The sequence below is a fragment of the Dicentrarchus labrax genome, unplaced genomic scaffold (assembly GCF_905237075.1).
Source record: "Dicentrarchus labrax unplaced genomic scaffold, dlabrax2021, whole genome shotgun sequence".
Classification (NCBI taxonomy): Eukaryota; Metazoa; Chordata; class Actinopteri; family Moronidae; genus Dicentrarchus; species Dicentrarchus labrax.
This window is the reverse complement of record NW_026136701.1, coordinates 17,457,976-17,475,214: the sequence shown is the minus strand read 5'-3', so window position 1 is coordinate 17,475,214 and position 17,239 is coordinate 17,457,976. Positions and strand designations below refer to the sequence as shown.

Sequence of the window (17,239 nt, the reverse complement as noted above, 5' to 3'; positions counted from 1 at the left end):
CACTGCTGAAACTGTCACCTCTAATAATGATGTTGTTCAGCTTGATTTCGGGCTCAAGAGGCTGTATGTGTAGATACCACAACTGTCTTTATTGTCTCTATTAATTTGTCATCTCTTTTATTGCTAAGTGTGCAGTTTCCGAGCAAGCTGGGATGATGGATGGTCCTGCAGGTTATGTGTGTGTGTAGAGATTTGAAGACTATGTTTAAAGTGTGTTAAAGTGAAGCATGTAGTTTGAAGGTGTTTTCTGCTCTCTTCCTCTCTTCTCCACAGTGGCTGTCAGCTTTAATTATCTTTGACAATGAGCCTCCTGAATCCTAATTACACTGAGCCTTGTCTTTCCTGGAGCTCCTCACCATTCACTCCAGCAGCATGACGCGCTCACACGTTCCAGTCCTCTTCACCCTAAATTAATTGGGTTTTTTCTCTCATCTCCTGACATCTTTTGGGATTCAAAGGTCGTCATTAGTTCGGGTGAGGATGTAGGGCGACAGAGTGACAGTCATGCATCAGACAGCAGCGCTGTCATGTGGCTGTCCCGGTTATGACAATGACTGGTCTTTATTCACTGTGCAGAGTCTTATATGAGAAGATTCATATGACTGACCAGAACAGTTTATTGAGGCTCAGTAGTGTGTGAGAATTCACAATTATATTGTGTTCAATAGTCTGCGTGGACAGTGATGACCATAAGAGGCTTTTAGTTGGTCCAACTCTTAAATTTACTCTGGCATTTAGCTTGGAAATGAAAGGTGATTCCACAGAAAATGTCACATAAAACTTGCACTACAGCTATATGATATCCTAACTCCTAATTAAAGCTTTTCACTTAAACTGTTCAATTTATCATTAAAATGGATACCTCAAACCAATTTAACACAGAAGTAGTCAACACATTTTTCCCTCATATATTAATCATACAGGGATACTCAATAAAAAAATGACATTTTATAAACTTAGTGATCAGTGATTGTGTAAAATTGTTGCTTTCTGCCCTGCAGGGGTCAGTTTAAAACAGAATTAAGAATTACAATAGAGTCAATTAAAACTCCTCAATTAGTATGTGGGTTGTTGCTACATCCCACATGGTAACAGCTATAGCTAGGGGGAAAAAAACCAATTGGAGGTGTTATCCAGTTATAACTGTGTGCTTTCAAATATAAAATATATTCACTCAGATAATATAATCAAGACTTATCTGAAAGCATGCTGTCCTTGTGCCCAGAAAGTGCAGCAAGTGTTGGCTGCACATGTGATGGGAGAATGCACTGTGCATGAGGGTTGTAATTTCTTTGATTTCTGCACACTGCCCCTACATCCAATGCACAGATATTGCTAAAGCTGCTGAGCTAGTCACACAATAATGGCAGAGAAAGACCAGCCATAATGTATGGTTCCACCTGTACCTAGAACAGTTTATGCTCCTAAACAAAGCAAGAAAAGAAATTTGGACAAAGCAACAGGTCAACATTGGTGGGAATTTTCAACCAGAACTGAGGGACAGGTAATTATCTGCTTTGTTTTGGAGGGAATTTGTTATTTTCCTGAACTATGTAGTATGTAGGACTATGTATGAATGAGACACAAGGTAGCTGGATACAGTTAGTGATGACAACGATACGCTGTGCTCCTCTCTGGCACTGCGTGTTCGTGTGTTGGGGGAGTGGTTATGGAGGGAGGCCTCAAGGGAGGGAGTGGGATTTCTTTGGTTGGATACTTTCAAAAATCTAGCCGTCTCTTGCTAGTTTCTGCAACGTTACCTTCCCTATCTTTAACGTAATCACAAATCCTGTTCTGTGAGGCCAACTTCGCCCAAATCAGGTCTGTTTCTACCTTTGCCCGCATTAAGCTGCAACTAAAATGTGTTGAAAATGATGGCACTGATGCATTGTGGGAGTGTGTAAATGAATCAGAGGAACCATCAGGATCTCCAATCAACAGCTGCATTGTTTTCTTGAAGCTATGACAGGTGGTTGCTTCTCAAGGTTGAGCTAAATTCTGTTGTTTCAGTCATTATGTTGAACACAATGATTTGCTTTTAGTTGTTATGTAATTGCAGATCTGAGGAAAGAAAGATATTTCTTCTTCCTTTGTAATGTGATTGGTTGTTTCTGAATGTGAGCCTGATTTGTGTCTATATAAGGTTTAATCTTTCCTTATCACATCTTCATTTTTTTTGCTCCTTGAGTCTATTTGAACTCAAAAACTACAACAACGATGACTTCAGGTGAAGACAAATTGGTACCGTTGTAAAATTGCTTTAGAGAAACACCCACCTGCAGAATATTAAGGGTCCAGTTAGCAGGATTTAGTGGCATCTAGCGGAACTGCTGATTGCTTCACCCTCCCCTTCCAAGCGCAAATGTGGCTGCGAACTGCAAAATGGAAGGTGACCTGAAGCGTCTGTAGATATAAATGGTTCATTCTAAGGTGGTACCAAGATAACAAGTGCTATATTCATCATTGAAAACATGAATATGAATATTATATTCCATTTCTACAAATAGATCGTCCTAAATGTCACATACAGGTCTTTTAATAAGATCTCACAACTAAAAACACAAATCAGTTGAATGTCATCATAGGGCCTCATCCTGTGAATCTTTTCAGCATTTTCAGCATTTTGTCTCGTAAAGTGTAGGTTAAAGTTAGCATTAGTTCATTTTCTAGTTCTTCTAACATGTTAAGAGGTCATTCACACTTTCACATGACACCATCAGTAAATGTAGAAGGGCAGAGAAAAGAGTGAAACAGTAAGAGGGAGGGAGTGATGATACAGAGATTGGGTGATAAATCTTGTTCTGATCAGGTTTCTCTGGTGCCCTCACACCTCAGTCTCTTTCTTGAGGTAATTAATCAATCCCAGACTGGAGGCATTGATCGGCCTCTTGCGGCCCTCGGTATGTTTACACTCCTCGATTGTATTTGCCACTAAGCCTCTCGCTGACGCTCAATCTCATCGGCAGAAAATGTGACACTCCACCCTCTGATGCCATCAGCGGACCGGTGCATCGATTGACATCTCGATGAAAATCAATCTACTTATTTTTTTGTTGCATGGGGGATTTGGTTTTGTTATAATCCTTTGTTGTAATCCTGTATTCCAGGATGCAATACATAAAGTTTTATTGGGAACAATCAAACCCCTCCTGGAATGCAGGGGGCAAGTATTTTCTCAGAGACGGTTATACACAATGCCAAACATCTACATTTATGTGTTTCTCATATATATATATATATATATATAAAGCCATGAAAGAGACTATTTTAAGTATGTGTATACTTTGCAATACGACCAGTGACTCTTAACTTTTAAATACATTATGGTTCTTCAGCTGGTCCTCAGATTGTTAGAATGTGGAAGGGAAAAATAGCTAGAAACTAAGGATGTTAAATAAATGCAGTGAGTGAAAAGTACTATATTCTTTATACTTACTGCTTATAGAGTTAATCTACAACATTGCAGAAATACTCAACCAAGTAAAGTACCTCATTGTATTTAAATGTAGTGCTTGAGTAAATAAACTCAGTTTTGTAAACCATAATAATATCCAATATATTCATCAATTTCATTTTTTAATAGTCACGATTATGTGTGTCCCAGTTTCCCCTGTTATTGAACTGGTGCTGTGGACAGTTTGAGTTTAAGACATGATGGTCTAAAATCTTGCCGGATTTCAAAGATGTTTTCAGCATAATGTGGTTATCAGTAATTAGGTTATGTTAGTCAGAGCTGAAAATCTATTGCGTATTAGCAGATTTCTGAATCGCTGCCCACATCTCTGATTTTTATGAAAGGAAATCTGAACTTTACCTTTTCTTCCTGTAATTTTTTGGAATACCTGTGTGGGGATTTGATTCACCTGCATTCTGTTTGGCCTGTGTAGCCTCTTTCATTGTGATCTCCTTCTTATAGTTTGCATTTTCTAATATTTCTTCTGAACTGTTTGTGTGCCTTTCTATATTGTTACTGAGCCTCTCACAGGATGCAACTCATGATTCAACATCTTATTCACAGACTGCATGTGAGTGATGACGTGTTTGAGCGCGCTGGTGGAGGACAGAAGGATGCCGAAGAGATGAAAACATGATATTTTAATTGAATTAGTAACATGAGATATTGTTGTGATTATACACACTGATATCTCAACTATCGCAATCAGCAGCATTGTTCAACCAGGTGAGACTGTGAAAATGACAGCTAAGAGAAATAAGAGAATTTTGCTTTTCTTTTACTGAAGTTTGACAGGTTTCTCGAATTTTTTTAAGGTCACCCATTAAAGTTGTGCGCAGAAGCTTGTTTGAAAGCGGTGTGACTCATTTTGCTGTATTTTAAAATGCTATGGTTACTTGGAGGAGGCACAAATAGAAGCAAAGTGGAAAAGAATGATAAGGACTGGTGACATTACTGGAAAACCAGCAATATAACTACTGAAATCAACTAAATCATTTTCCAAAGAATTACTTTTGAATCTCTGAACTTGAACACAATATGCAGTTTGCTGTGCTAGATTTAAGAAAAATTAAAAATGCCTCTACAAAATATCTGAAACAAAGTGATTAGCATTAAAACAAAGCTGATTTTTACTGTATTTGCAGTTTTTCTTTTAATTGTTTTTAGTAAATTATTACAATTTGTGACTCAAATTTCAGACAAAAATTACTCTATAGAAGGATATTTTGCAGTGTGTGCAATAAAAGCAGGTATAGCTGTTTATGTTTGTTATTCTTTTTGTAGCAAGGTTTTTAATGCTGCCCTCTTGGCCAGGTCTCTACTTGGACTGTACTTGTATAGAACCTTCCTAATCTTCCAGCCACTCAAAGCGCTTTTACACTACCTGCCACATTCACATACATTCATACAGAAACTAATTCACATTCATACACTGATATACAGCATCAGGAGCAATTTGGGGTTTAGTATCTTGTCTAAGGACACTTCAACATGCAGCGGGAGGAGCCAAGGATCGAACCACCAACCTTCCAATTAGTGGACAACCCGCTCCACCTCCTGAGCCACAGCCGTTCTACCTCCCTTGTGTAGAGAGCATTAATGTATTTTGGGAGCATTGCTTTTATTCAGTAACAAATCTTTTTTAAGAATCAAGTGAATTGTTTCAGAAGTCCACTCGAGAACAAAGCGAGAACCCTCCTTCCCACACTGTTAATGAAGAATGAAAAGTGTCACACTGACACAAGGACATGCACACAAATCAAAATAAAGATTTTAAAGTAATTGTTTGCCTGTCAGCTGGAAGAAAATAATACAATCAAACAAAACAATCACCAATCACACCTTGATTTTCACTTGAATGAAAACCCTGTTCTCCAGTATGAAACTAAAGTCCCACCCTGGATGATTGTGATTGCTTCTCCATCTTAAATACAGTACAGGACCAGCTTTGAGTGGGTGGTGTGGTAACGCATTCTGTTATCCCCCCTCCCCCCCGCTGAGCTGAACTGTTGAGCCCAGCCTTTTCTGTGGAAAAGAAAAATAAACACTCAAATTTTGAAAGAGCAGAAGGTGTGAAAAAGTACAGAGGGACATGCATCTTATCACTGCCTGGCACACATGGTGTTTTATCAGTTGATAAACACTTGGGTGTCAATGGTCACATAATATTTCTGTTTATATTGCTGGCTGGTAATGAGAAGCTCATTCAGTTTCCTTCTCATTCACTGCGTAGAGTCTTTGACGAACCTGTCTCAGCTTTGATTGTCATAACCGCAAATGAACCCTGCTTAGCCACCCAGGTCAGGCTACATAAATGCCATACATATTTCATGCAGCATCCCAGTAAACTGACAACGGGATTTTTCTTTTTTCTTTTTTATGTGAATTGAAATCACGCCTCATATTTCATTAGACACTCGGAAAAAGCCTCCGGTCTGTGGTCAGATGGGCTGTATGTTTTATTCATGTCCTCTGAACATCTGCTTGTCCGGATGTCAAAAATCATCAGGCTCCCACAGGACTCCTGCCCGACTGGTTGTAAATGAACTCCAAAGTCGAGACTCAAAACAACCTGTCAGGGCTCTCCACCACCAGAGGAATCTTTCAATACATCAGCGGAGGTGAGCTGAGTAGCTGAGATCTTGTACTGGAAATGAGTGATGAATGTCAACTTTGGACACACGTGAGGGTTTATTTATTTATTTATTTATTTTAAACAGAAATTAAAAGCGTGCACTCTGATTCAGCTGGTGTGATACTGTGAAAAGCTTTCTAATACAAGTTGCGTCTTCTTCCCACAGCTTTTGGTGGATTTTGACACTGCTGTTCACTCTGGCTCCTGGTCGACAAGTCTCCCTGAGTCACTGGAGGCTCGTGCCAACTGGAGGGAAAGAGCCTGACCACTAACAAGTGCTCACTGACTCATAGCCGCCACAGTATGTCCCACTGTGTTTCTGTGTGTGTGTGTGTGTGTGTGTGTGTGTGTGTGTGTGTGTGTGTGTGTGTGTGTGTGTGTGTCTTCATATACTATTCTATTATATACTATTCTATTTCTCACTTTGCACCCATCCCACAGAAAATGTGTGCTCTTTTAGAAATGATCATGTGTTTTAGCTCACATGCAGTGCCCTCCCAAACTCAGCTGTAACAATGATGCGTTAATAAAGTAAAAAAACTAAATGAAACCAGGAAATACTAAGAGGAAATATCGCAACCAGTAAAGCGGTATTGAGTTTTTTCTTCTTCTTTAGGGGACATTATAAAAAGGAATTTTACTCTGAAGTTTTTTTTACTCTTAATTATTGCCATCCATTGTTGCATTGTTCAATTTTTCACAATTTGTTGCAATTTGACTGCACTAAAAATATTATCCATTAAGATTCCTATTATTCTGTTTTTCACACACTTTAAATCTGTTCTGTGCTCTGAAGGTCATTTAATATTATGTCTATTACCTCTGGTTTTATTATCCTGAAACTTTAACAACAACAACCCTCATATATGCTCATAAATGCTCAGCATGCTTCCATGAGGCTAACAATGGCAATGCTACCATGCTGATGTTTAGCAGGTTTGGTGTTTACAATGTTCACCATCTTAGTTTAGTGTGTTGGCATGTGAATGTTTTGCTAAGTAGCACTAAACATAAAGTACAGCTCAGGCTGATGGGAGTAATGTTGCAGCTATATGGTTCTAAACTCAAGGACTGAACAAGTTATAAATCTGACCTGATGATGGCGCTTGATAAAAAGTTAAGGGATCAACAAAGTCGTTATTATAATTCCTGGGGGGACATGACTGTGTACCAAATGTCACGGCAATCTATCCAATAGTTGTCAAGAGATTTCACTCAAAACTGCAACCATCATGGTGGCGCCAGAGGAAAAGTCAAAAGATCACCACAGACAAGAGGAAACATTGTCTGGTGGATTTCTGAAAGAAATTTCATGGCATTTTATCCAATAGATGTTGAGATATTGTTGTTGGCCCTTTTAACTGGGGTCAAACGAATTGCATCTTCACAGTTGTATAAGATCAACCTTTTATGACCTTTTATGTTCGACACTCATACTGCAAACACAACCACACTTAAACTGGAAAATGGTCTTAGCAATGGTGTTGCTAATTGCTTATAACAATTGCTTTACAGACCCAAAAGACACAGAAAAATATCAGCGTTTATTTGGAGCCATGTTTCTGTTTCTGCCAAATGTCTTTACTCTTATTTTAGCTTCTGTCTTGAGGGAAATATTTGACTAGAGCTAAATGCTTTACTAAGCTAGTTACACTAACTATTGTCAGCAGGTAACTTTGGTGCTGAGCAGGTAGTGTAGAACAAACATCTGCATCTAAAAACAACACTAGATAAGATTGAACCAAAAACATCAAAGTTTTGGACCATGAAACCAAAACAATAAGCTGAAAGATGCTAAAGTGCTTCATAGAGCTGAAGAGAGAAAAATGTATAGTCTGCAATAATTCTTGTTGGGCTCATCACGACAAACAACAACGTTCACATTACACATTACATTCTTAATAAAAAAGAATTGATTTTTACAGCTTTTAAACATCATATCTTGAGGTTTATATGATATTATTCAACCCTAAACTATTTTCTAACAATGACAAATACATAAGTTGGATGGGAACAAGGTCTTGACGTGACTCCTACTGACGCCGCTTGGGGTCTTGTAATCACATTCATCTATTTGTATATAACTGCTAGTTAAAAATGGCTCAGTGTCTCTTATTTTACTGGAGAAAAATGGGCCAAAATATATCCCACTTATGATGTCAGCAGTGACCAGCTACAATGGGCCATCTGTTCCGATCATGCATCTCCTTAAATAAGTTCTGGACCTCAATATTGGAAACAACACAATAGATCCAAATCTATTCATAGCAATATTAGACCTTCAACAGGACATTACTTTAGTCGAATGCTATACCATTTACATCAGTGGTAGCTTTTAAGGCTGCTTGAGTTCCCTCTTTAATACGATGGATCAAGAAGGACCATGATGTATCCTCAAACTGAGAAACTAATTTACTTTAAATATATAATTCTACGACATATAGACGACATCACTGACATATATATAAACAGGCTGTACAACTTTCTCTCTTTGTCATTATTGTCTGTACCATTGATATTGTCTTTTTGAAATAGGATAAACGTCTAAAAGAATAATAATGTCAAAACTTGATGAGTGCATTAGTGGCCGGATGAGATGTTTAAAGGCAGCACAGGCTCTCTAAATAGAGCCACAAATTGAGTGTGTCTTACTTAAACAACACATTTACATATCGCATATATACATTTGATGACAATTCCTTGTGACAGAATCTTTTATTTGTAAAACAATGCAGCTATTTGTTAATTTTTACAGCCCTTTTAACTATATAAAGAGTCTCAATGGCACTTTTTTGAGATCATGATTCCACAATCGCACTGTTGCATTTGTGACTTCCATTGAATCTCATTCGGGCTGCAATCAAAGCCTCCCTCCTCCCAAACAAACAAGGTGTTTTTCCTTCTTGTTCATCTATCTCTCCACCTGGCAGTGAGGTGCCATCGACACAGAGTGACAGCCTCTGCATTCATGAGCACATCATCATCTGCCCTCCTCACCAAGAATTAGCCCTTCATCACTCAAACCTTACAGAAGTTTTATCTGGACATTTTGTTTTAAAGCTTGGAAATCAATATTCACTGTTTGGATCATAAATAAGTGAAAAATGTGTTGTACATTTTAAACTCAACACTTTTATATTACAACCAAACATTAAGATTTTTTTAAAGTCACAACTGCCTACCAGTGGTAATTAATGAGTGATTATTAAGTGATCTCACCATATTTTCCTAAATGCTTCAGAATTCAGAAGTCATTTAATCTGTATATTTGTGTGAAGCCATCCTTCATTGCCAGCTCCTAGTGACTCCCTCCTTCCTTTCAGTGGCTCTATAGATTTTCTCCAAATGATAAATTGGACACGGGAGCCACTGAGGTGTGACCAGGTGCCAAAGGAGTATAGCTTCTTGTCTTTAATGGGCCTAATTATGCTTAAGACCTTTAGAGCTGTTTGGATAAGTTCTGGAAATGGGTTGTGGGATGTAACGTCACAGTCATCAATAGAAAAAGTAATGCACACTGCGTTAAAACGATGCTCAAATGATACAAACAAATAAAATAAAGTAGTCACGTTCCAGAGCATCAAAGTTGCACCAGTGTTTGTATGTGTTCCACTTTCTCTCCTCTCATTGAAGAAATGCATAGATTCTATCCCATCCATCACCTCCACCCCTCCCCTCAGTATCCAAACACAGAAGCGGCTAACGGCTCATTTCTAGCCCATTCTCTCCTGTGGCACCGTGGTGGGCAGAAAATTGCGCAGCTGACTTTGTCCTGCACAACCACATAACGCAGATTGTGTAGTTTTTACTCTCAGAAAGTCTTTTGTTGTGTTTTTTTCTTCCAGTGAGAAGGTGGAGATGAACCAGTTGAACGGATGCTGCAGCGCGTAAAAGTTGTGGATGGTTACTTTTGCGCATAAACATTTAAGGGACTATTTTATCTCCAAAAGTTGCTGTTTAATACAAGAGCAGGTGATTTTTTTCCCTCTGCAAAAATATCGCCCACAAGCAGGCTGGAAGACCATCCACTCCGGAGAACACAGCGAATCCGCAGAGCGCAGATGATCGCAACTGGTGTTTGTGGTGTCGCTCTGGTGCTGGTGTTGGTGGTTCTGATCCCGGTCATGGTGAACACCGCCGGGACACCTGCCCGCTACGAGATGCTCGGATCCTGTCAAATGGTGTGCGACTCTCACGGGACCGCGGCCACGGCCACAGCCAAGGCAACCAACCCCATCAAAGACAACCGTCTGGTTCAGTCGCTGCCGACGTTCATCCAGGGTCCCCAAGGAGAGCCGGGGCGCGTCGGGAGGATGGGTCCGAGGGGTCCGGGTGGCGAGCCAGGGCCACCTGGACCTGCTGGTCCCCCCGGAGAGAGAGGGGCGCCTGGCCCTCCGGGTCCACCGGGAGCACCCGGAGCAAATGGGCCCACCGGTGCAATCAGCGCTGCCACCTACAACACAATCCCAAAGATTGCGTTTTATGCAGGACTGAAGAAGCAGCATGAGGGATATGAAGTGCTGAAATTCGACGACGTAGTCACAAATCTTGGCAACCACTATGATCCCTCTTCAGGGAAATTCACCTGCTCAATACCGGGGATTTACTTCTTTGTTTACCATGTGCTGATGCGAGGCGGAGATGGAACCAGCATGTGGGCCGATCTCTGTAAAAACAGCCAGGTAGGACGCTTCATGATGTAACTGTTCAACAGTCTTTGAATTTGTTTCAGCTTTACTCTTCAGTTTTTTACTATATACAGTGAAAAGACATCATTTGATGGACACCTTCTTACTTTCGCAGTTTTACGCACACGTTTTACGCACAGTAGCGCCCAAACAGACACTCCAAAAATACATTACTTGGAAATTTAAAAACGAACAAATAATCAAAAAATGCTTACAGTGAAGTTGTCTGACGGCTGTTTTAAGTTTGAATTGAAAATGACAGTGTCCTCACTGATGTCCCCGGTCATGATTTCACAATAAAGACGCGTTTCATCGTTTCGAGTAAAACATGTCAAATTTGCCTTCCAGGTGAGAGCCAGTGCCATCGCCCAGGACGCCGATCAGAACTACGACTACGCCAGCAACAGTGTTGTCCTCCACCTCGAGCCCGGGGACGAGATTTACATCAAGCTGGACGGCGGAAAGGCGCACGGGGGCAACAACAACAAGTACAGCACCTTCTCCGGCTTCATGTTGTACGCTGATTGAAACACGGAAAATATCTGCTGAGGGGGGAAAGATCTGCTCTGCATATAGCTTGCTTCACTGCTCATGCTCAATTCAATGTCAGTTGGATTATTAGAGACAGAGCTCACCATTTTCCATATTGCAAAAGAGTCCAGAAACATGTGGAGGACATCATGCGAAAAAAAATGAAAAGAACTGCACTTTGCAATGAAGAGCTTACAGTGTAATTACAGAATAATGGACTTTAAAGTGTACAGCATTGAATTGTACCCCTTGTTCGATTGATTAGTGTCGCTTTTGCACCCTGAATGAACTGTTTAGCTTTACAAATTAAGTTTGCTGATATGTCAAACATACTGTAGCTGCTGTTAACATATACTGAGTGAGTCTAGACTGGAAGTTCAATGTATTGACATTTAGCACTCAATTATAGATGCTAAAATTATACTCACATAATCACCACTCTGTTCACAGTGTTCATAAGTCCACGTGTGTGCTTTATTTTCCAAAAATATTTAATGGTTGTTGCATTTTTGAGTGAAAATGTAAAAGCTGTGGTGATGCATGATTATAAAAAAATGACATTTCAACACTCTTAAGAGAAAATCTGTAAAAAGGGCCATTCTGATGCTCATATTGAAGAACTGTCACCATAATTATCATTGTAACTAATTTTTCTTGTCTCAATATGACAGCTGGTTGGGGCCGCGGGGTGGCCTGGTGGTTAGTCACCATCCCAAACTGACAGAAATGTTTCCTCGAGCTTGACGATGATCTGCTTGCTGACTGTTAAGCCCCTCCAGATAACACTGTCAGCCAATGTGTAAAATATAATGTACAATTAAGTCCTCTGGCTCACTCTCTAATCCTCTCTGAAGATAAATCAAAGTTATGTAGTTGTTCATGGTGAACAGTCAGCTGTGGCGATCATGCCATTGATCATGTGGTGAAGTCACCCTGTGAGGCCACCTGTTCCCAGATGAGAGGAGAACATGTCCTTCATCGGGGCCTGCCAGCCAGTCAGCCTCCCATAGACACCCAGACACCCACTGAGGGGCAACAGGACAACTCATCTAACACAGCCGCATTGTGACGAGAGCAGAGCAGCATACTGATTACTAACACGCTTGTTATTTTCAACTCATAAAAACATGTTTGCAGAACTGTCGCTTACAAATACAAAAAGAACGAAACGGTGACATTGACTCTGGAAAAAATCAATTAGCACCATATAAGCGAGCACCACTGTAGGCAATACCTCGAGATAAAAGACATTTTTTCTTTTCATATTTCTGCAGACATGGAAAAGATATTTTTGTGACAAAATATGTAATTAGAGGCACTATGATCCTGCATTCTCCTTTATATAATTTGCATTCAAAGTGAATGATATATAATTGCAAATATAAAATCAAGTTTTAATTAATGACGGTCTGTATAAAAGCTCTTTCAGCTGGATGAAACAACAGCTTGTAATCATTTTCCATCGGAAAGATGAAGTGATAGAACATTTTGCTATGCTGAAAAATGTAAGCCCATTGAAGACAAATTAACGCCCAAACACCGAAAGCTCATTGGTTTGAGGGTCCAAAAGTACATTTATAAAAGAGTTTAGACTGTGATTATTGCAAAGATCTCCAAGTATTCATTGTGGGGTGTTCAATAATCATCTGAAGATAAAATAATCGCTACATCAAAACACCTTCTTTGGGTCTCTGTTCATGCTTTATTTGAAGGTCAGCCAGCGTTTCGGGTTGTCGATGAGGATCTTATCCACCTGGTGCTGCGAGATGCCCCTCATCAGCATCTTCGGCACAATGTTCTTCAGGATGTGAGAGTAACCGTGGCCGCCGTACTTGGTGAGACGGTTCTTGGTGTGGATGTCGTGCGCGACCACTATCTTGTCCTCGTAGCCCTCCTTCACAAGGAACGCCAAGCTGAGCATGAACAGAGAAACGTGAAAAACGAGGGGGCCTTAAACATCACACAACTGACCGTTTTAGTTCAACTGTAATTGTCGATCTGCCTTCATGTGTTGTTGAACCTGTCTTTTGTATGTGGCCTGAATTTTGAGAGCAACATCACTCATTCATCACTCCTCCCGTTGACACATGCTCTTCCCTCCGGTGTAGAGGGAGATTGGTGTGTCTCAGTTTCTGGGAGAAACTGGAGGACACACTCGACTCTCCAAGGGGACTAAAACACAAACGCAGCATTTTGCTCTACATGATATACTTTACCTGATACACAATACATCAATATATTAAGGGGTTCTTTCATAGAAAAGGAAAGATAAATCTGACCTCAAATTTGTACACTGAGGTACATATTAAAATCTTAAGTGTGGACAATGTGGTCAAACTTAAGATTCGTTCCTGACGCGTCTAACCACTCACGCTTTCACTCTCTGGCTGTCGCTGGGCATGTCCACCTCCAGGTTATACGGGTAGTTCAGCATCTCCGTTCCAAACAGATCATACTCCAGATAACTCCCCAGCTTCGCAAATTCGAGCAGTTCACCATCATCAAATATAGTCCTGCAGGAAGAGAGCGGAAGGTTATTGAAATGAATGTGAAACATGCTAGAGTGGATCATAAGAACACAGCAGTGAGTAATATGGGTTGAACGATGTGTGTTTTTCAGGGCCGATACTGATTTTTAGAAAATCAAAGAGACCAGTAACAGATACTTGGAACCAATATTCATCCCCACCTTTCTTTCGTCCTTCTTAGGTGAACGTTTTGAATGAAGGTAAAAACAGCGTGTGAATTGACATTAGAAATCAGAAAAGTTGGTCTGTTATAAGGGTCGTCTTTTTAGTTTTCACTTATTTTCACCACCCTGAAAAGCAGATCAGTTTAAACTGATTTTCACACAGACTGTGTAGAAGACACAGATCACTGCTTTTTAATGTAAACAAGATTTTCTAACCCTAAACCTAAAGAAATAAATGAGGAGAAAAAGATTATGCAGCTGATTCCCTCTAAAGCAAACAAAAAGACAAGAGTTGTTTGCGCTATAAAATTAGATTTTCACCTATGTATTATTGACTTTCTCCCCACATGTATTGATCATCTGAATACACACAGATACATTTTATTTAAAATAATGAGCTCTGGGCCATCTCTGTAGAGCGCACGCCCCATCTACCATGGCCTTACCACAGTGGCCTCGCTGCATGTCTTCCTCCCTCTATCTGTCTCCCTCTCTCCCCATCCATCTTCTGCTGTACTAAATAAAGGTAAAAAAGCCCTCCAAAAATACCTCCTTTTTGTTTGGTTTATTATCATTGACAATGAGCTATATGTTGAAAGGGTCTGAAAGGTTTCCATCTACACCTGCCTGGCTTCAGCTATATGTCTGTAGACTCTACCACTAATACAATATAAGACAATAACTGTGACACATTACTATGATTATAGTCAACAATAAAATGATCTCTGAGGAAAATATGCAGCTTGTGACTGCCTCTACACTTTATATCACTTAATGTGTTATACGGTCAAATTTCTTAGGAAATCTGCTGGATTGTCTCATAACACCAAACAGGAAGTGTTGTTCTTCCAGTCCACACTAGCACTGCAACTAACAATTATTTTCATTATCAATTAATCTGTTGATGGTTCTCTCGATTAATTCATGGCAGAAAATGATGAAAACAATGTTGAGCACTGTTTTCCTAAGCCCAAGGTGATGTCCTCAAATGTCTTGTTTTGTCTACAAAACTAAAATATTCACTTGATTATCAATAGACACAAAATATTCACATTTCAGAAGCTGAAATCTGAAAATGTTGACTTTATCAAAATAGTTGGAGATTCATTCAATAGTCAACAACTAATTGATTAACTGACTAATCATTGGCGCTGTAGTGCATACAGAACTAAAGATATTCATATGTGAGGTTTAGAAAGGGAGACAATAAATGTCAAGACGTAGTAAGCTTTATAGAAAAGGTTTCATTGTGACTAATAAAAGGTTGATATCTAAAAAGCCTGATAAAACTGTCAAAAGGAGGATGTCATCCTTCAGCTAACACCTTCCAGAGACTTCTCACCTGTCCAGGTGTGACATGACAGTTTTGCTGATATCACCGCCGGCCTCCTGAAGGATCCGGACGACTTCAGCCGGAGCAGCGGGGTTCCTCCCGGGATGGATGATGACGGGACAGCCGAGCTGCGTCTGAGCGTGGGCCGTGGCCTTCAGCACCTTCGTCTCACTCTCTGTAATGGGCCAGCCGGTGCCGATCTCTCCGATCACGCCACAGCGGATGTCTGTGCCGTCTGCACCGTGAAGCACCTCGCTGACAATGATGTCTGTGAGCTGAGAACATGAGGAACTAGTTACTGACTTATTAGTGCATTAAAATAACTTATTCTGATTCCTGAGTTTTGTCCCTTTAGAGGCAAATGATGGGTGCACTGTCTCTATGTGTCAGAACTAAAGGGCTAGATTGAGAATCCATAAACCCGTTCCAATCAATCAAAAGATACAGAAGACTTCCTCTCAAATAAACACAGAACGTGCTGAGAGAATGAGTGAAATGTCAAAATGTCAAACTGATGAGGGCGTTCTTCCTGTCTGACTGAGTCATACAGTACCGGTAGCAAAGTCCAGACACACACAATCATAAAGTTTCCACAATAATTTAGTTCAAATTGTTTAAAACTTTCTGACAAACGCCACATTTAGGCCAAACTGGGCCACACCTTCTCCACACTCATTCTCTTGGTGGCCTCGGTGTGGGTGCAGTCCACATAGTACCCTGCTCCAGCGACAACGTGGACCCCGGTGTCCTTGGCCAGCTGCCTGAGGGTGGGTAGGTCCCGGTCGATGCCAGTGGTGGTGTTCTCCACTATGGTGCCCCCGCCGGCCTTCCTGTAGGCCAGCAGCTCATCCCGCACGGCGCTGGTCTCCTGCAACAGCAGCAGGTTCTCGTGGCAGCTGTAGGGGTTCTGTCTCAGCCAGTGCATGTGCTGCATCTTGAATGGGTTCTCCGCCACGGCCTCGTCGCCTGGAGGAGGAGGGAAGTAGCAGCACTCGAAGGTCATGGTCAGGTGCTCGTGGGTCATGGTGCGGCCAAGCTGGTCCGGATCCACCAGACCCAGGACGGTCTGGACCTTCCCACTCAACTGTGACATGATTGGTGTTCAGGGGTTTCCAACAACCTGAAAGGACACATATTTTATATTATATTAATGCATGTATAAAGGAGACAAATATCAGATCTGTGCAACATTACAGATCAGACAGGAGAGTGTTTGCTAAAAGAGGACCTGGGAACTTATTGACCAGGTTGACTTCACAGTGCATGCAGGACTGAGACCTTTGGACTGCACAGTGCAAGAACTGATCCTTATTAAAGCTCTACGGGTCTGTGTAGGAGTTTACGTCCTCCATTCCTAGCTACATGCTCGGTTTTGCAAAAAAAACATCAGGAATTGCTGCAACATTCTGGTTTATTTACAAAGCACAACGTTTTTGTACAGCACTAAACAAACTAATTGACATCAGCCGAAAAAACAACGTGCAGTAAACTCGGAGCTGCAGCGAGAGGAGGCCGTTTACTTTAAATGAATCGACTTTAATCCCAAAAATGTGTCTAAACTGCTGAAAGACAGTTTGCTGACCTTGCTTCTGCTTGCAGCGGTCCACTTCCCCACTCAGCAGCCCGACTCAGCCAGCAGCTCCGCCCACCGATTAGCTCAGCAGCGTGTGAACCATCGCGAGAGATCACGAGACTACAGGTCTGTTGACGGGAGCCTCCTGAGCTCTGTCGTTAAATCTTTTAAATATATATATGTATATATATATATATATATATATATATATATATATATTTATATATTTGTGTGGAAATTTACATGTTTTTTCATTAATTCACAACTATTTATATTTTTAATATATAATTTATATTCAAACAAAATATAAATTATCTGAATGTTACAAGTATA

The 17,239-nt window shown here is 40.5% G+C and overlaps 2 protein-coding genes across 3 annotated transcripts; one reads left to right on the top strand and one right to left on the bottom strand.

Annotated features, from left to right (window-relative positions):
- Positions 1–9,592: 9,592 nt before the first annotated feature.
- Positions 9,593–11,312, top strand: c1ql3b (complement component 1, q subcomponent-like 3b). Its single transcript, XM_051405407.1, has 2 exons — positions 9,593–10,771; positions 11,126–11,312. The coding sequence occupies exons 1-2, from the start codon at positions 10,151–10,153 to the stop codon at positions 11,303–11,305; spliced, it is 801 nt and encodes a 266-aa protein (XP_051261367.1). The 5' UTR covers positions 9,593–10,150; the 3' UTR covers positions 11,306–11,312.
- Positions 11,313–11,760: 448 nt separating this feature from the next.
- On the bottom strand, positions 11,761–16,989 carry pter (phosphotriesterase related). Of its 2 annotated transcripts, none has more exons than XM_051405396.1 (5): positions 16,916–16,989; positions 15,995–16,453; positions 15,343–15,608; positions 13,681–13,821; positions 11,761–13,221 (listed from the first exon to the last, which is right to left on the bottom strand). In XM_051405396.1, the coding sequence occupies exons 2-5, from the start codon at positions 16,424–16,426 to the stop codon at positions 13,011–13,013; spliced, it is 1,050 nt and encodes a 349-aa protein (XP_051261356.1). In that variant the 5' UTR covers positions 16,427–16,453; positions 16,916–16,989; the 3' UTR covers positions 11,761–13,010. The 2 variants fall into 2 exon arrangements, with proteins under 2 accessions (XP_051261356.1, XP_051261346.1); XM_051405386.1 differs by lacking the exon at positions 16,916–16,989 and adding an exon at positions 16,562–16,746.
- Positions 16,990–17,239: the final 250 nt, after the last annotated feature.